The sequence below is a fragment of the Podarcis tiliguerta genome (assembly GCF_965153285.1).
Source record: "Podarcis tiliguerta genome assembly, chromosome: 17".
NCBI classification, from domain to species: Eukaryota; Metazoa; Chordata; class Lepidosauria; order Squamata; family Lacertidae; genus Podarcis; species Podarcis tiliguerta.
The window spans coordinates 35,215,782-35,234,950 of record NC_139550.1 but is presented as its reverse complement, the minus strand read 5'-3'; the positions used below and the strand labels follow the sequence as shown (position 1 = coordinate 35,234,950).

The 19,169-nt window shown below is 47.1% G+C and overlaps 2 protein-coding genes and 1 long non-coding RNA gene across 3 annotated transcripts in view; 1 reads left to right on the top strand and 2 right to left on the bottom strand.

Annotated features, from left to right (window-relative positions):
• Window positions 1-19,169, bottom strand: part of LOC310667604 (organic solute transporter subunit alpha-like) — a 95,069-nt gene that overhangs the window by 23,161 nt on the left and 52,739 nt on the right. The window lies entirely within an intron of this gene.
• On the bottom strand, window positions 7,259-18,218 carry PRAF2 (PRA1 domain family member 2). The gene is made up of 3 exons (XM_083420782.1): window positions 18,005-18,218; window positions 12,691-12,908; window positions 7,259-8,791 (listed from the first exon to the last, which is right to left on the bottom strand). Exons 1-3 carry the CDS (start codon window positions 18,181-18,183, stop codon window positions 8,652-8,654), a joined length of 537 nt encoding a protein of 178 aa, XP_083276908.1. The 5' UTR covers window positions 18,184-18,218; the 3' UTR covers window positions 7,259-8,651.
• Window positions 13,282-14,861, top strand: LOC310668016. Its single transcript, XR_014506544.1, has 2 exons — window positions 13,282-13,665; window positions 14,017-14,861. It is a non-coding gene; the product is annotated as an uncharacterized lncRNA (long non-coding RNA).

The window sequence follows — 19,169 nt, the reverse complement described above, 5'->3', positions numbered from 1 at the left end:
GAGCAGAGATGGCAATCCACTCCTCTGGATTGTGTTTTGCTCTGCATTAACCGGAAACTCTTTCCTGGTTCTATACATGGAGTCACTAAGAGAGCAATCAGAATTTCCCCCCAGTGTGCCGAGAGGCAAAGTGGTGCATCCACCTTGGCTGAACAGGCTTACGAGAAGCAACTAGCTCCCGGTGACTTGGCCAATGTAAAAATTCGGAAAGTTTTTAGTTCATAGTTATCATTCCCCTCAATATCCCGTTTTCTTTGAGCCATGCTCTGGTGTGAGATTGTGGTTTCCTCTGGGACATGTTGTGGGGTATGAGATGTATCCACCCACCCACCCGGTGGGCTGTGTGATTAGTTTACCCTCCCTGCCACACACTTATCTTGTTCTTGATGTCCTCAAAAGTAGATTGGTTGCGGCACCAATGCCAAAAGTATTCTCTGGTCTGTAAATCCTTCGCTTGTAGTTGCTACGCTTGGTGAAAACTCCGTAATTACTCAATGGGCAGAGGAAAAACTGCACCTGCACCAAAATTGCCACACACACTTCCAGCCCTTCCATAACACATTGCAAGGGGGCCCTGCAACAAAATGTTGCAGCGTGCTCTCACTTCTTGGCAAGAGCACTCCCATTTCTGCAATGGACCATTCTACTAGAGGAAGGACCATAGCCAGAATGGTAGCTTGGTGATTTTGCGCCCCTGGCAGAACCATCCAGATTGCGACCCCTAGCCATGGACAAATTAGCTCTTCTTACCCCCTCTCCTCCAAACCCCACCCCCTCCACCCATTCAATTCGCCCTTTATTAAAAACCTTTTCTTAAGGGGCAATAATTGATATTTTTATTTGTAGACATATTTATGGACATATTTTAAAGCCGATTTTGCTCCCCCTCCTCAGCCTCGGCCCTGGTGGGGGCCCACCTCACCACCCCCTAGCTACAGTCCTGACCATAGCTCAGAGGTGGTAGTGTCATACCTCGGGTTACAGACACTTCAGGTTGTGTTTTTTCGGGTTATGGACCACCGAAACCCGGAAGTACCGGAACAAGTTACAGTGGTGCCCCGCAAGACGAATGCCTCGCAAGACGGAAAACCTGCAAGACGAAAGGGTTTTCCGTTTGCAGAGGCGCTTCGCAGGACGAATTTCCCTATGGGCTTGCTTCGCAAGACGAAAATTGATGAAAACTTTTGATTTTTTTTTTTCCCCGTTCCAAAACCCCTTATTCTGAAGCGCTAAGCTGCTTCAGAAAGCATTTTAGCAGCTAAACCGCTAATCCCTTAAGCCTTTAATAGGCGTTAATAGCCCTTAAACCGCTAATAGCGCTAATCCGCTAATGGGCTTGCTTTACAAGACGAAAAAACCGCAAGACGAAAAGACTCGCGGAACGGATTCTTTTCGTCTTGCGAGGCACCACTGTACGTCCAGGTTTTGGCGGTCGCGCATGTGCAGAAGCACTAAATCATGCTTTGTGCATGTGCAGAAGCACCGCTGTGGGTTGCATCCCACATGGATCACATTCGCAACCCGAGCATCCACTGTACAGCTGTTTTGCATGCAGAAGGCTGATGATTCAATCCCCCGCATCTCCAGGTAGGGCTGCAAATCCTAGAGAGCTGTGACCAGTCAGTGTAGACACTGGGAGACTAGATGAGCCAAGACTGGCAGGTCTCAATGTTCCCAAGGGCTTTCTCATCCACCTGGCCTGTTTTTCTGTATTTATTTTCCAGCTGATTAAACATTCAGCATGATCGTTGCATTTTGTGTGTGTGTGTGTGGGATTACCTCCTCAAGGTTTTCCTCTCTTTTTTGCGTTTCAGCAAACCTCAGAGTTTGCCTATTCCTCCCTCCTGGTCCCACATTTTGTGTCCGATCTTTGGCAGCACTCACCACCCAAGATCACTATTGGAGCAAACTGCTGTTGATTAAGATGCAAAAACAACTGTTTTAAGTAAAGCAACTCACTAATTCAAGTGTATATCCAAAATAGTGTCGTGGTAAGCACTGTCCTTAATTTTCAAGGGGATGCAGAAATGTAAAAAAAACTAGACATGATAGGTTGCAGTATATAGCTGCTTTTTTTAAAAAATGCAAATATAGCTCACACTTCCCTTGGTCTTTTTTCATGGCTGCATCCTGTCTGAACATGTGCACTGGATGAACTCTAGCAAACCCAAGCGCTGGGAGAAATTGAGTGAATGGGCTGGATCTAGAGTTTTGTTTTTTTAAAAAAGATGTTTATTAAAAGTTTTATAGTTACAGAAAAACAGTATAAAAGAAAAAAGAAACGATGAGAAATTTAACAAGCAATACGTCAAAAATAAATACAAAAAAAAAAAAAAGAACAATACATCTAAACTGCAAAAAAAGAAGAAAGCCAAAACAGGTATGAAGTTTATGGCATGTAATGCCTTAAAGGAGAATTTAATGAAAATGATTTACAGGTGGTACATAACACCAGTCAAGCTTGCAAAAATCTATTATTTGCCCAATAATAAATGTTGGAAATGTAAAGAGATGGAAGGTACTTGCTTTCACCTTTGGTGGATGTGCCCAAGGATTAAGACCTCCTGGGAAATGATATATAATGAAATGAAAAAGGTATTTAAATATACCTTCTTGAAGAAACTAGAGGCCTTTCTCCTGGGCATGGTCGGCCAATTGGTGTTAAAGAAAGATAGAACTTTTTTTATGTACGCCACAACAGGAGCAAGAATACTTATTGCAAAGCATTGGAAGACACAAGATCTACCCACCCGGGAAGAATGGCAGGTGAAGCTGATGGACTACATGGAAATGGCAGAAATGACTGGCAGAATCTGAGACTAGGGAGAAGAGTCGATGGAAGAAGACTGGAAAAAATTCAAAGTATATTTACAGAAATACTGCAAAATTAATGAATGTTAGAAGAATACTGGAATGAAGTTACATGGTTTTAGCAGAAATCTTATAAAGAATTAAGTAAAAACTGTTAATGGACTAAAGTGGAAAATTTAAAGTTAGATTGGGTTAGGATAAACTATAGAACAAAAAATTGAGAAAGAGGGAAAGGATTTGCTGAAGTAGCTAATTGAACTAGAATACAAAAAAGGGAGGTGTGAGGAAGTCGAGGAAACAAGTAAATGAAAGATAAAGATATGGAAACTGGATGTGTTTTTAAATGTTTTGGCTTTCTTCTTTTTTTGCGGTGGATCTAGAGTTTCTCGTCTGCCAACAGAAGGACTCCCTTGTTTGTGGAGGGGGCTGGGGTCCATGGAGCCGCCTTGCTTGAAAAAGGGATCGGGACATGGATTTCAGCTGATTCCTCCCCACCAGGACTGTCTCCCATGCTATTTCTCACAAGCATTCCGAAGCAACTTTTTAGGAGGCTGCAGTAATAAGGAGGAATTGCCACTTCCTCCAGTTGAAGCAAAATTCCACTGCACACAAACCAATGCCTTTCTCTTCTTGTTTTGTGCATCAAGTTCCATGTGTGGATCAGTTTCCAAAGCCGTCAATTTGCAATAGTGCATTTAAATACAATATCGAATTCTAGGAAGAGCCAGAGTAATAACAATTTAAACTTGACTCAATTAGTTTAATAATAATAATAATAATTTATTATTTGTACCCCGGCCATCTGACTGGGTTTTCCCTGCCACTCTGGGTGGCTTCCAACGGAGATTAAAAATACATTAAAAATGTCACACATTAAAACCTTCTCTAAACAGAGCTGCCTTCAGATGTCTTCTAAATGTCAGGTAGTTGTTTATCTTGTGACATCTGGTGGGAGGGCGTTCCACAGGGCGGGCACCACTACCGAAAAGGTCCTCTGCCTGATTCCCTGTAGCTTTGCTTCTCGCACTGAGGGAACTGCCAGAAGGCCCTCGGCGCTGGACCTCAGAATCCAGGCAGAACAATGGGGGTGGAGATGCTTCTTCAGGTATACTGAGCCGAAGCCGTTCAGGGCTTTAAAGGTCAGCACCAACACTTTGAACTGTGCTCGGAAATGTACTGGGAGGCAATATAGGACTTTCAGGACTGGTGTTATATGGTCTCGGCAGCCGCTCCCAGTCACCAGTCTAGCTGCTGCGTTCTGGATTAGTTGTAGTTTCCGGGTCACCTTCAAAGGTAGCCCCACATAGAGCGCATTGCAGTAGTCCAAGCGGGAGACAACCAGAGCATGCACCACTCTGGCGAGACAGTCTGCGGGCAGGTAGGATCTCAGCCTGCGTACCAGATGGAGCTGGTAGACAGCTGCCCGGACACAGAATTAACCTGCGCCTCCATGGACAGCTGTGAGTCCAAAATGACTCCCAGGCTGCGCAACTGGTCCTTCAGGGGCACAGTTGCCTCATTCAGGACCAGGGGAGTCCTCCACACCTGCCCACCCCATCCCCCCAAAACAGTACTTCTGCCTTGTCAGGATTCAACCTCAATCCATTAGCTGCCATCCATCCACCAACTGCCTCCAGGCACTCACACAGGACCTTCACCGCCTTCACTGGTTCTGATTTAAAGGAGAGGTAGAGCTGGGTATCATCTGCATATTGATAGACACCCAGGCCAAGCCCCTGATGATCTGTCCCAGCGGCTTCATGTAGATGTTAATAAGCAGCAGTTATGAGCACTTTGCAATGCCCATAACTAGCCCTACAGTGGTACCTCGGGTTACGAACTTAATTCATTCCGGAGGTCCATTTTTAACCTGAGGCATGCTTTTGCTAATGGGGCCTCCCGCTGCCGCCACACGATTTCCATTCTCATCCTGGGGCAAAGTTCGCAAACCAGAGCAACTACTTCCAGGTTAGTGGAGTTTGTAATGCAAAGCGTTTGTAACTCGAGGGACCACTGTATTTTGTTGGAAGTCCCAGAGATGTTGATAAGTATGCTTAAGGTAGCAACTACCTTAAGCTTTAGAACAGTTCATTTTGCTTCCTCATTTGATGGCTGGCCTGCATTAAAGGCATCTGCGACAGACCTTTCATATCTCCTCAAGCATCGTGATTTTAAATTGGGTTCACACTCATACAGGCATTTAGCCATCAAGGCTGAGAGAACTGAGAGATGCATCCTGACCCAACTAATACTGCGCTGTTCCTAGATTGTGCTCCAATTGGGAGAAAATTAATGTTTTCACAAATGGCAGCTCCTCAGAAAATACTATGGGGAAGTTTGCAATTATAATATAGGAAAATAGCTCTTAGTTGTGGTTATCAAATGCTGTATCCCGTTAAGTCAAGGGTGTATGGCCACAAATGAGAGACTGCATGATTTGAATAGGAGGTCCCTAATGAAATAATTGGCAAGACCAGCTGAAACTGCAGGGTTGACACAAACTCCCTTCAGGCGTGGGAGAGATGCTGACTGAATTTCATCAGGTGGGACGCAGTTTCTGATTTGTCTACTTTTGTTTTTAAGCCCACATTGTCATAGTCAACCTGTGACAACTTGTTGGTTAGTGCCATGTGTTTTCTTAATCCTCTGTAAAACAAATTTGAGGAGTGGGGTGGGGTTTAGTGTTGGAAAGCAGGCCCTGAAAATACTGTGCGCTGCCTGGGGGATAAAAGGGTTAATGAAGAAAGCCTCTGCTGTTAAGTTCAAAATGACTTTTAAAGCTCTAAACAGCTTTGGCCCTGTATACCTTGTATACACCCCCATCATTCAGCCCAGACAGGGAGATTCAGCACCAAGGGCCTTCTGGCGGTTCCCTCACTGTGAGAAGTGAAGGTACAGGGAACCAGGCACAGGGCCTTCTTGGTAGTGGCACCCACCCTATGGAATACCCTTCCATCAGATGTCAAGGAAATAAACAACTATCTGACTTTCCTGAGACATCTGAAGTCAGCCCCGTATAGAGAAGTTTTTAATGTCTGAGGTTTTTAGTATTTTGTGGGAAGCTGCCCAAAGTGGCTGGGGCAGCATATAAATATTATTATTATTATTATTCTACTCAGTCCAACTGACCTCACCTTTAACAAGCTGGCCCCAAGGAATAGGGGGCCACTCCCAGGAAGGAGGGGACAAGACTGACTTCACCATTAGGCAGGGTGAGGTGAGCAGGTTTTGGGTGTCGTGAAAGCAACTTGTTATGGAATAACTTTGTGGGATTTTATGACTCCGGGTGCCAAAATAACTTGGCTGGCACTGGGAGCTATGTGGCTGGACTCGGGGGGGGGGGCGCATTTGCTAATCTGCCATGGGCAGCAAAATATCTTGGACCAGTTGTGAACACAAGAAGAACCCTGAGGGATCAGGCCAAGAGCTGATCCTGACCTCAGAGTGGCCAACTTCTGGAATCCTACACGTTCCCCAGCTGTGACGTAAGAGAAGACCTTTGAGCACTGGCAAGTGGTGTAGAAATACCTACCATATTTTTCGCCCTATAGGACGCACTTTTCCCCCTCCAAAAATGAAGGGGAAATCTGTGTGCGTCCTATGGGGTGAATGCAGGCTTTCGCTGAAGCTTGGAGAGCGAGAGGGGTCGGTGCGCACTGACCCCTCTCGCTCTCCAGGCTTCAGGAAGCTATCAGCAAGCCTGGGGAGCCCGCAGGAGTTCCCACAGGGCTCCCTAGGCTGCGGATAACAGCCTACTGCCCGGAGCACGGGGCACGCTGAAGCCGCGGCTGGGGGGGGGTAAAATTTGTTCTCTTTATTCCTCCCCCCCTCAAAAAAAACTAGGTGTGTCCTATGGGCTGGTGCGTCCTATAGGGCGGAAAATACGGTAGTTGTCTTAATAAGTTGGCACTGCTGCCGAGCACACAGATGGCTGAAACCAAAGCACAACCTATGGAGAGAGCCAAGAAAGGACTCCTTCAGCTATGGATTCCTGGTCTTATACATACAGGGCTGGATTCAGCGAAACAGATACACTGTCAGGTACCAGGACAAAGAGTTCTGCTAGCATAACAGGCCTTGTCCTCCCAAATTGGTTCAGGGGACGGTTAGAGAACCCCTAGAAGAACAGGCAGGGGAAGGAGAGGGAAGATTGTCCCGTCCGGCAAGCAGAAATGTTTGCTGTCACAGAACGATCAAATTAGCACACAGTTTAATCGAGGGGCACATTGGCAGAAGGGTCACGAATCGGGCGAGAGAGATTGAAGGAATCCACTGCTGGGCATAGGGCTCCTGAAAGGCAAGTGAGAGTAAAAGGAGGCGCAATTCATGGAGGCTGCAATGGGTGTGCTTGCTTTTTCCTTCCTCATACACACAAAATTGAGGGGTACAGAGGCGGCCACCTCCCCTTCACACACACACACACACACACACACACTTAGTGATTAAGTCATTTTGTCAATCAATAACATTTTTTTTTTTGCAAAAAAAAGTGCCATACAGAGGGTTTTGAAACTGATTTCCTCCCATTACCCAGTAAATGCAAACTGCATACAGAAGAAATGGAGAGGTACAATATCTGAACCCCTTGGACAGTTGTTATTTTTGGCAATGCTTGTAGAATCTCCAAGCTCCTTCATTTTATTAAAACATCCTACCCTTCAGCTACATCTCTTAAAGACACACTATACCAGGGTTTGGTCCATTCTCTGAAGTTTTGAATACTGTAAGGACTCCGCAAAAGACAAGGAGTCAAACTCTGCCTGACTGGTCTCTGGAAATGGCTAGACAAGCCTCTTCTGCTCCTCTTAAGAACCTCTCGCCCTTTGCCTGGGGGTTCCCTCTGCGGAGCGGAATGTATAGGTTGCTACACAGCTTCTGAACTCCGGAGTGTCCCTTCCACACAATGCATAAGATAAGGGAAGCCCACAGGGTTAATGAATTACTAGCCCAATGGCCAGAGACATGTGAGCTGTAGTTCAAGAAAAGACTCCCCATTTCTGACTTAGCTAGAGCTTCTTCAAAATTACTTTTCCCCTTTCCTCCATCCAATCCGAACTCCTGCCTAATCTCCCTTTTCTGAAAACAAGAGGCCAGGTGTTTTACAGAAGAGCAGCTTTCTGCAGGCCCCACCTCCCTCTAGCTGCAATGTGGGGATCAAATACTGAGTTGCACAACATGACTGTTGAAAGGAGTACATGCCGTAGGCGGAGCACTTGGGAGTGTTTGGAGCTGCTATATAAATGCTAAGTAATGCTATACTAGTAAATACTAAAGTTCGCCCGTGCTTGGAATAATTAGAACAAGGCTCCCTTTTAATTGGTTGGCTGGCTACTGTTCTTTGCTCTAGGATCAAGTCATGATCCTTGGGTCGTTTGTTTTTTTAAATGTGTCTAGGCATACTACAGTCTAACATTTTACACCAGTTTTGTTTTTTTTATATAAAAAAGATAATACAGCCTTGTCTTTCATAAATCTTATTTTCAGCTTCTTCTCCCTTTCTCATGCACTGGAACCCTTTTAAACTTAAACAGGTAAAGAGTCGCAGTACTTAATACTTAACGGCCAGTAAGAAATACTACCTTGATTTCCACTCTATTTGCTGTTCCCCTTCTACTCTGCTATCAAGCCTCGTTCATTGGGGACAGGGAGTCCCAATGGCCATCTGCTCTGGTCCACAGGACACAGGCCGCCTTTTGCATGAGCTCATAGCTGGGCCACTAGGTTGGGTTAAGTGAACAGAGAGCACACAGGCTAGGGATCAGAGAGGGGGAAAGTGAACAGTCAATGGAAGGAAGGTAGCATATTTCCAAAGGGAAAAGGGAGGATTAAGAGGGAATCTTCTAGGATCCGGCTTCCTGTTCCTGTCCTAGGGCTTCCAGGAGCAGACCCATGGGCGTGCGCTTGAGTCCGATGCTCTCTATCTTGTTCTCAATCTTGTTTTTGAGGTTCCGGAGACGCAGGGAGGCATGGATGAGGGTCACTGCAGTGGAGAAAGTGTTGGGGGAGGTAGAAGGGTGAAATAAATTAAGTTCTTACGTATATAATAAAGATTCATAAATGTACCAGGCAAACATGTACATAGATAAATAGGCCACAGGTCTGAAGCTCCACAGGAGAGCAGCCATGGAGCCATTTTGACTCCCAGGCTGACCAGGTGTTTTTTTCTGCAAGGTCAAATGGAAGAGCCTCTCTGTTGTCTTTTCTTTCACAAATGCTGTCTTAAGGGTATGTCTGTGTATGAATAGGGTGAGCCTGTGACTTGGCTCAGGAACTACAGTGGTGCCTCGCAAGACGAAATTAATTCGTTCTGTGAGTTTTTTCGTCTTGTGAATTTTTTCGTCTTGCGAAGCACCGCTGTGTATTGACGGTTTCCCATAGGAATGCATTGACGGTTTAAAAAAAAAGACGCAAGACCTTTTCGTCTAGCGAAGCAAGCCCATAGGGAAATTCGTCTTCTGAAGCAACTCAGAAAACAAAAAACTCTTTCGTCTTGCGAGTTTTCCGTCTTGCAAGGCATTCGTCTTGCGAGGTACCACTGTAAGTACTTATCATTACAAAAGACTGGCCAGGCTCTTCAGGGTATCAATCCAGTAAGCATTAACAGGTAACTTGCCAGACAGAAGGTAAACAACCCACTCAGATTTCTGCTTCAGCCTGCCCTTTCTGTGATGTAGGTATGATGTATCTGGGGTGGTGGTCTTTGACTCCAAGGTGGGCAATCTAAAATGTCTATATAAGGGCGGGCACACCTTGGTTCTGGGTCCTCCTCCTTCTCCTGTGTGTGAAGGGGGAACCCTGTTGCAACAGATCAGTAAAGATCAGGCTTACTAGCTTCTTTGCTTCTCAATATTCTCTGGTTGGCCTCTGTTTTTTCCCTCTGACCGATGGAGAACCTACAAAGGACTCTATAAGGGCTCTTGTGTCCCCCATAGGGGAATAAGGGCAGATTTTCGTTTATTACAAGGGAATTGAAGTGTTAGAGGCAAAGCATGGAAAAAGAAATAACTTATGTTCTCCTGCTACAGATCTCTTCCCTCAAGAAGGGAAGCAGGAGAGACTAGTGCCATAAGAGCCAAGGGAGTTGCAGGCAGTTCCACAGGAGGAATCAGCTCAGTTCCCCCAGGTCATCATCTCGACTGTCTATCCAGCTTTGCTGGAGCAGCCGCAAAGCAACCATGCCAAAAACAACCTATTAAAAGAAATCTTCCCGCAGTACAAGACTCCCAAGAGAGTCGGTCATCTGCTTAGTGATACAGTGAATAGGAAATTCAACTTGAATTGGGAGCAGGAGATTCAAATCCCTGCTTGGGTTGACCAAATCACTACTGGCCTACTGACAAAAGTGGAATCTACGCACATATTAAAAAAAGCTGTGAAAATGCTTTAAAAAAAAAAAAATTTGAAAAATATATTGAATTTGCCATAGCTCACTATCACCACCTGGTGTCACATTTATATATTGCACTTTACAACACACTTTAAACATTTTGTTTGCAGCTGTATAGCCGAGTCCAAGGTCACTTGCAGCAAGAATAAAATAGAATGTGCCAGGGACAGGTTGCCAGCACCGGGGAAGGGGCAAGGGTTGCACAGCCCCTGCTGGCCTCGGGAGCCCGGGAGCACTTGGCCATCGCCTCCAAGGCCACCTTATGTGCCGGAGCCCAGTGGAGGAGAAGCGTGGGGTTGCTGCCACTCTGCTCTTCCTCTCACCTGCACCCACTGTGGCCTGGTGGCACTGGGCCAATGCGGAGCAAGGGGCCTCTGCAGCTCCCTGGCACACTTCAGAGACCAGCAGAGGAGTGGAACAGCACTACCACAAGTGCCACTGCTCCCCTCCCCTTTTGGTGGGCGGTGGCAGCAGCGCCCTCCCCCTTGAATGGCCCAGGGGTGGGGCACAGACGGGTGTCCCTTCACTGGCCATGAGATGAAGGAGGCACCGCTGTCGCCACAACCCTGAAGGCCAGCTCCGGTGCGGCTTGCCTCCCCCGTGGCTCCAACCTCAATGCGGGAGCCTGTCGTGGGGGCACTTAGCTGCACCCCCTCAAAATTGTGCTCTTGGGCCACAGCCCCACTACGCCTCTGAGATGTGCCCCCAGTGCTTTGACCTGAGCTTCTGAGACATAGGATGGGGTCTGCAGGGCAGTGACGTTAAGAAATTCTCATGGATGGGCCTGTAATGCTGGTGTTCCACAAAATAGGTTTAAAGACTGTCTCAAGGCAAATCTTTAAAAATGTAGCTTAAACACAGACAACTGGGAAACACTGAACTGCGAGCGCTCCAGTTGGAGAACAGCCTTTACCAAAGGTGTCATGGGCTTTGAAGACGCTCGAACTCAGGACGCAAGGGAGAAACGTGCTAAGAGGAAGGCACGCTTGGCAAATTCACACCATGATCAACTGCCGCCCGGAAACCAATGTCCCCACTGTGGAAGGACATGTAGGTTCAGAATTGGCCTCCACAGTCACTTACGGACTCACTGTTAAAACCGTGTTTATGGAAGACATTCTTACTCGGCTACGAGGGATCGCCAAAGAAGAAAGAAAGTTCATTCATCCAGGGCAAAAAGTGCAAGGCTAGAGTAGCCCTTTCCGCTCTACCACAAGCTTTCCCAGGAGTTGTAGGAATATTTTCCATCATTCAAATCAATGAGTGTGAGAAGGAGAAAGACAGGCAAACACAGCCTGGGCTGTCGGTACCCTTGCCTAATAAAAAATACTGTAAAATAAAATGCTGAAAGCAAAATAAACTAGGCGAAAAGAGCAAATTTGCATGATTCCTCTTAAATTGGATGGCTCTTTCTGCATTTTAAATTATTGTGCATACTTTATTTTGGATAAAGGAAGGAGCCATGCAGATCACAGAAGCCCCACGACTGGCTCCTGCTCATCAAAAGATTTCCGCCATTGCACCAAACACTTTCAAGCTTAACTTCTCAACTACCAGCACTAGAACTTTACTTTTTTAAAAAAGTGAAAGCTGAGAGACTCTGGACTTAATACCACATGATGTAGATTTTCTGGGCTCCAGCAGCACTGCAACATGCACTGGGCCCTAACTGGATCATGGAAACACCGCAAGGGAGAACTGACCGGTGTGTAAATATAGGACATTTTGTCTTACACACGTTACAGAAGGAAGCGTCTGAGCATCAACCTAGCCTTGGTCTTTGTAGAACTAACAAGTCAGACTGGAACACAGATTAACACCAGCCTTCAATCAACCATGACAGCTGTTCAATGAACAAATTTAATAGCCATGCAGTGATGCAACTAGTTTTGATGTTCAAAGGAACCGGCAACTTGCATGTAGGAAGGTTTGTCTTCAATCTACCTACCTATGTAGAGGTTTGTGCAGAATGTGGGGTCCAGCACATTTGGGAGGTAGACCCCTGAGCACCGGGGCTTTTTGCAGAGGCTGTGTGTTTTCAGATTCATCTGAACCTCTATGAGAACTAGAGGTATTTTTTTTTATTTTAAGAGAAAGCTAAGATACTGTGGTTTCCTACATACCCACATTCAATCCCACAGATTGAGGTATGTGTGGGTATGTATGAATACTTTTCAGGATTGCATGAAATGTATGTTTGTATATTCGTAACATGTATGTATTAATGTTGAATTATTTTAATAATAATAAATTATTTTTAAAATAAATAAATACTGTGGTTTCCATGCCAGAATAGATTCTACTCAGGAATGGTCAGAGAACGCAAATTGTTCTGCTTATTGCACTACTGAATTATTCTACATTGAAGCTAAAGTTCCATGCAAACATTAACAGCACACTAGATTTGCAAGATCTCAGCAACGAGACACAACAATCAAATTAACCTGGATGCATCCATGCCATGTCTACCCCACTTCCCTTTTGGGACTTACACGTTATGGGCAGAGCGATGAAAAACAAGAAGGTGGCAGAGCCATCAAGAAGAGACACCAGAAAGTACGCAGAGCCGAGGATGGTAAGGAGGCAGGTGCCGGGGTAATTCCGCCGGAAGCGTCGCACGGGAGCCTTGTTTTCAGCCGCCCAGATGAAGCCCACAAAGATCAGCGTCACGAGAGCAGCGCTCAGCAGAGTCAACAAGGGGCGAAAGTACCTGCAAGGAAACAGGAAGGGTGGGAACTAGGAATGCGATGTCAATTCCATTCAGGGGTGTCCACTTGAATAAAATATTGTGGGGATCCAAGGTCAGCCCCACCTCGCACCACCGATCACAGGACACAAGAAGAAGAAGAAGAGTTTGGATTTGATATCCCGCCTTTCACTCCCTTTAAGGAGTCTCAAAGCGGCTAACATTCTCCTTTCCCTTCCTCCCCCACAACAAACACTCTGTGAGGTGAGTGGGGCTGAGAGACTTCAGAGAAGTGTGACTGGCCCAAGGTCACCCAGCAGCTGCATGTGGAGGAGCGGAGACGCGAACCCGGTTCCCCAGATTACGAGACTACCGCTCTTAACAACTACACCACAGTGCACAAACTCCATTTGAATGGCGATGCCCATCAACCTGGGGGCTAGGCAGTCTCCTCAAATATTTTATTGTGGAGGCTGAAACCTCCACAGGCCTCTAGGAGTTGGCTCCTATGATTCCATTTAAAAACAATAGAGTGGACGCTTGGGTTGCAAACGTGATCCGTGCAGGATGCAAGTTCGCAACCTGTAGCATCCGCAACCCACAGCGGTGCTTCTGCGCACACACGGGTTGTGATTTGGCGCTTCTGCGCACGCTCAAAGTGTGATTTAGCGCTTCTATGCACGTGCGACCGCCAAAACCCGGACGTAACCAGTTCTGGTACTTCCGGGTTTCGGCGGTCCGTAACCCGAAAAAACGCAACCTCAAGCATCTGTAATCTGAGGTATGACTGTACAGTGGTGCCCCGCAAGACGAATGCCTCGCAAGACGGAAAACCCACTAGACGAAAGGGTTTTCCGTTTTGGAGGTGCTTCGCAGGACGAATTTCTCTATGGGCTTGCTTCGCAAGACGAAAATGTCTTGCGATTCCTGGGGGTTTTTTTCCGCTCCCCACCCCCTTTTTCTAAGGCACTAAGCTGCTAATAGCCTTTTAGCAGCTAATCCGCTAATCCCTTAAGCCTTTAATAGCCGCTAATAGCCGCTAAACCGCTAATCCGCTAATGGGCTTGCTTCGCAAGACGAAAAAACCGCTAGACGAAGAGACTCACGGAATGGATTCTTTTCGTCTTGCGAGGCACCACTGTATATCCTGTTAGCATGAGGTGGTCTTGTGGGCTGGTCCTTACTTTTAACACCTGTTTTAAGTAGCGGCCTTTACTGTTTGGCCAGAGAACTGGTCATGGGGCGGGACTCTGAAGGGAGGTGAAATGAGTAAGGGCCTTTCTTGCTCTCGTCCCCACCCCCTATCACCCTGTGGAATATTCCCCCTAAAGAAGCTTGTCTGCCACTGACTTTAACATCTTTCCGACACCACGTCAATATTTTTCTTTTCTCCCAGACTCTTTCCTGATCACTGACTGTTCGTTTGTCATCTTCTGGTGCTTGTGCTGATATTACTGGATGGTTGGAGAGTTTTAATTGCCGGGATTTAGTGTTTGATCACTTATAATGGTTGTTTATTGCTGCTTATTTTTATGGGATTTTGTATTTTGTTATGTGCACTATATTTTTTGCCGTAATTTGCCTTAAACCCCTTTTTGCACAGGATGCATAGAAGACAGATCAATAAGCTTTGTTTACAATAGATCACCATGAGTCCTGCTAAAAATAATGCAGATATCAGAGAACCTTGGCAGAAATGATTTTGCAACACTGATTCTGCTATTTCTCGCTCCTCTCAGGGCTAAATGGAACATTGCAGTTTCATTGCTGGTATATGTAGCTTTACAGTCGCATCTAATCTAGGGTTGCCATACGTCCAGAATTTCCTGTTCAGTTCTTGTAAACAGATTTCCGGGTGGAAATTGCTGAAATGTCAGGGAAAATCCGGCTGTATGGCAGTCAATGTCGGTGGTGTAGATTTTAGCAAATTTCATTAAAAAATAGTTCCAAAACAAGTTCAACAACTTTGGGCAAAAAGAAAAGGGGGGGAGCTCAACAACTTTTGTGTCCAGATTTTCACTTTTTGAAATATGGCAACCCTAATCTAATCTCTAGGGACGCGGGTGGTGCTGTGGGTAAAAGCCTCAGCACCTAGGGCTTGCCGATCGAAAGGTCGGCGGTTCGAATCCCCGCAGCGGGGTGCGCTCCCTTTGTTCGGTCCCAGCGCCTGCCAACCTAGCAGTTCAAAAGTACTCTCAGGTGCAAGTAGATAAATAGGGACCGCTTACTAGCGGGAAGGTAAACAGTGTTTCCGTGTGCGGCTCTGGCTCGCCAGAGCAGCGTTGTCACGATGGCCACGTGACCCGGAAGTGTCTCTGGACAGCGCTGGCCCCCAGCCTCTTGAGTGAGATGGGCGCACAACCCTAGAGTCTGTCAAGACTGGCCCGTACAGGCAGGGGTACCTTTACCTTTACCTTTTAATCTAATCTCTGTTCTGTCGGAGTGCCTGCCATTCACCTCTCCTGCAAGGACATCCTTTCGGTCCTCTTAATAATCCATTCTGGATTTCACCATCCTGAACCATTTGGTATCACCCACAACCTCACCGTTCACTTGGAAGGGAGAATGCTGACCTACATGAACCTCAATCCTGGAAGAAAATTCTCCTGTTCTCAGAAGCCATGTTTCCAGGCCAATACCATTGTTATAAGAATTTTAAGGTCTCAGCTATAGAATAAATAATAATAAATGCACTCATATCTAAATATATGAACCATGTGTTTGAAATAGTATGGGAAAGCAATCCTGAAGCCATTTTGACTCTCCCACTGACCTCAGATATTCCTCTGCAGTAAGGGAGGCAAATGGGGAAAGCCTTCCCATTGTCTTTTTGCTTACAAATCCTGTCTTAAGGGCGTATTTGTTTGTGAATAGGGTGAGCCTGTGACCTGGATCCAGGAACTAAAGTCTTACCCATCAGGAAAAAAAATGGCCAGACTGCCCAGGTAATACAATCAGTGACCATCATCAGGTATCCTGGCAAACAGAATTTCTGCTGGAGACTGCCTCCTTCTGTGATGCATCTATGGGGGGGGGGTTGGGGGGAGGTGTCTTGGGCTACAGGGTGAGCAATTTCAAAAATCTATATAAGGGCTTACGCACCATTGTTCCGGGTTCTCCTCCCTCCTGCAAGTGGGGACCCTGTTGAAATAGTTCCTTAAATAAAGATCAGGCCACTTAGGTTCTCAATATACTCTGGATGGCCTCTGTTATTTTCTCCTACCAATAGGGAACCCACTTAAGGACTCTATATGGGCTCCGGAGTACCCCATAAGGGAAAGGGAGCAGTTTTTCGTAAAACACTATATATGTCTAAAGGTAAAGGGGTCGAGGCGCTCATCTCACTTTATTGGCCGAGGGAGCCAGCGTACAGCTTCCGGGTCATGTGGCCAGCATGACTAAGCCACTTCTGGCGAACCAGACCAGCGCACAGAAATGTACCTTCCCACTGGAGCGGTACCTATTTATCTACTTGCACTTTGACATGCTTTAGAACTGTGAGATTGGCAGGAGCAGGGACCGAGCAATGGGACCTCACCCCGTCGCAGGGATTCGAACCGCCGACCTTCTGATCAGCAAGCCCTAGGCTTTGTGGTTTAACCCGCAGCGCCACCCGCGTCCCTACTAGGAAGAAAGTTCCAGTATATTCCGCAAGACCTACTCTCATGTAACTGTGTATAGGAGAGGGAATAAAGAATTGGGGATGGGAGAGCATGTTTGGAATCCTGAACAGCCCCCCCCTCCCAACAATTTGACTGTTAAGGATCACAGGATCTTAGGCTCTTGCACTGACAACAGCTTCCTGGGGTTGGACTAAATGTGACCCTCCCAATTCTTCAATTCTATGATCGGGCTCTGGGCTCAGCAGTGGCATAGCATGGGTTGTCAGCACCCGGGGCAAGGCAAGTAATTTGCACCCCCTACCCCGTGGATTTGCGCCCCTTAACCCTAACCCCCAGATGTTGCGCCCGGTGAGGCCGGCCCCCCCTGCACCCCCCACGCTACGCCACTGGGGCTCAGTTTAAAAGAAGCCCTATTGCTTGTACTTGTGGCCTCCCTTTTTTACTGGGCCTGCTTGACCGCCCCTATACGTTTAACCACAGTCCCCCATACATGCAACCCTTTTCCCAGGTTGGAGACGAGTCGGGGCCGAAAGCTTCAGCTTGCAATCTGTCATCTTACCGCTACAGGCACTGCAAGAGCGATAAATAAAATGAAAGGAAGTGAGGAGGGGAGGTTAGGAAAGAGGCGATCCCACCTTGCACATCTCTTTCCCCCTCCTACCCATAGGGATTTCTTTAATAGAGAAGCAGCCTGCAGCCCTGCAGCCCTGTCACGCTAGAATACAGTTCCCTTCGTCTCCGGCCACGCTGGCCGTTCCTGATGGAGTTGGAGTCCAACAGCATCCAGCCGCGGGGACTCCTCCATCACCGATTTACAGCATCTGCAACCCGTGTAAGCCACCAGGCGTGGATACACAAAGGAGAGCCAAACCCATGGGAGTAGGGGGGGGGGCAAGGAGGGGCAGCTGCCCCCAAATCAATAAAAAAAATGCATAGCAAACTGAGGTTCTGCCCCAACAAAAGGCCTGCTCCCCCCCACCAACAAAAATCCCAGCTACGCCCATGGACAAAGCCAGAACATGCATTAAATCCAGTGCCGGATTTACGTATAAGCTAAACAAGGTATAGTTTAGGGCCCCACTCTCTTGGCCACCCCCCAAAAATATACTTCTTCTTAATTGTATTTTACTATTAATATACTTCTTCTTAATTGCATTTCAGCTCAACAAATACATATTTTGTTATGTGCACATGGCTTTAGATGCCTATTAGGTCCATAAATTACCATACAGCATGCATTCAACCCAAAAAACAGCGACAATTTGTTGTTGACAAAGGACAGCGGAGTATATCAAGGGCCCCATTGCCTTCAGTAGCTGAGGGCCTCATCCAACCTCAATCCGGCCCCCAACTCAAGGCATTTGGGGCTTCACCCTGGATTTAACCCGCTTCCACCCCGCTCCTCCTTTGACCACCCCCCCTCCACCCGTCTGGCCCCCGAGGATGCTGCGCGCCCCCGAGAGAGCGCAGCTTGCGCGGCCCCGGCGCCGGACTGACCCTCCGAGCAGCAGCCCCGCGCCCAGCACCAGCAGGTAGTTGCTCTGGTAGTACAGCAGGTTGTTGACGACGCGGTTGTGCCAGCGCTGCAGGTCTCGCACGTCCGGCGGAGACAGCCGGCTGGAGCCCAGCAAGAAATCCTCCAGCGCCCGCACCGGCGGCAGCCGCACCTCGGACATCTTCGCTGGCCGGCGGCGGGGACGGGACTACCAGCCCCAGGATGCACCGCGGCGAGCACAGGCCTCGCCGCGGGGAGAGATGGGAATTGTAGTCCCGGCGGTGGGAACTGGGCAGGCATCCAGTGATGGGTTTACATATAAGGTGAATAAGTCATAGCTTAGGGACCCACTCTCTTGGCCCCCCCCAAAAAAAAAATTAAAGGAAAAAACAACAACCTGGATGTACATTTCCAAAATATAAGATAAAAAACAAATAAAATAAAAGCTGCATACAGCAACAGTGGCAAATGGCTTTAGATACCTATTAAAGGTAAAGGGACCCTTGACCATTAGGTCCAGTCGCGGACAACTCTGGGGTTGCGGCACTCATCTCGCTTTATTGGCCGAGGGAGCCAACGTACAGCTTCCGGGTCATGTGGCCAGCATGACTAAGCAGCTTCTGGTGAACCAGAGCAGCGCACAGAAACGCCGTTTACCTTCCCACCGGAGCGGTACCTATTTATCTACTTGCACTTTGATGTGCCTTTGAACTGCTAGGTTGGATGGAGCAGGGACCGAGCAACGGGAGCTCACCCCGTCACGGGGATTCGAACCGCCGACCTTCTGATCGGCAAGCCCTAGGCTCAGTGGTTTAACCCACAGTGCCACCCATGTCCGTCTAGATACCTATTAGGTCCATAAATTACCATATAGCATATATTCAACACAAAAACCAGCCACAATTTCTTGTTGACAAAGGACAGCTGGACGTACAATGGGCCCCATTACACTCAGTAGCTTAGGGCCTCATCAAATCTAAATCCAGCCCTGCTCACAACGCTTGGCTTCCGTGCAGTTTGTTCATTTCGTAAGATTTGTAATACACAGCTTGGTTTTAAAAAGGAAAACACCAAAAAAATAAAATTTAAAAAAATCCCCATTCTCACAGCTGGTTTACAAAAAGACAAAATAATAAATAGGGTTGCCATTGCCGGAATATGGCAGTA

Coding starts and splice junctions, on each gene's coding strand:
- PRAF2 (XM_083420782.1), bottom strand. CDS start 18,183: ATGTCCGAGGTGCGGCTGCCGCCGGTGCGGGCGCTGGAGGATTTCTTG. Junction 12,909..18,004: donor GCGGGGCTGCTGCTCGGAGG/GTCAGTCCGGCG, acceptor GTTTCCTTGCAG/GTACTTTCGCCCCTTGTTGA. Junction 8,792..12,690: donor CATCGCTCTGCCCATAACGT/GTAAGTCCCAAA, acceptor TCTCCACTGCAG/TGACCCTCATCCATGCCTCC.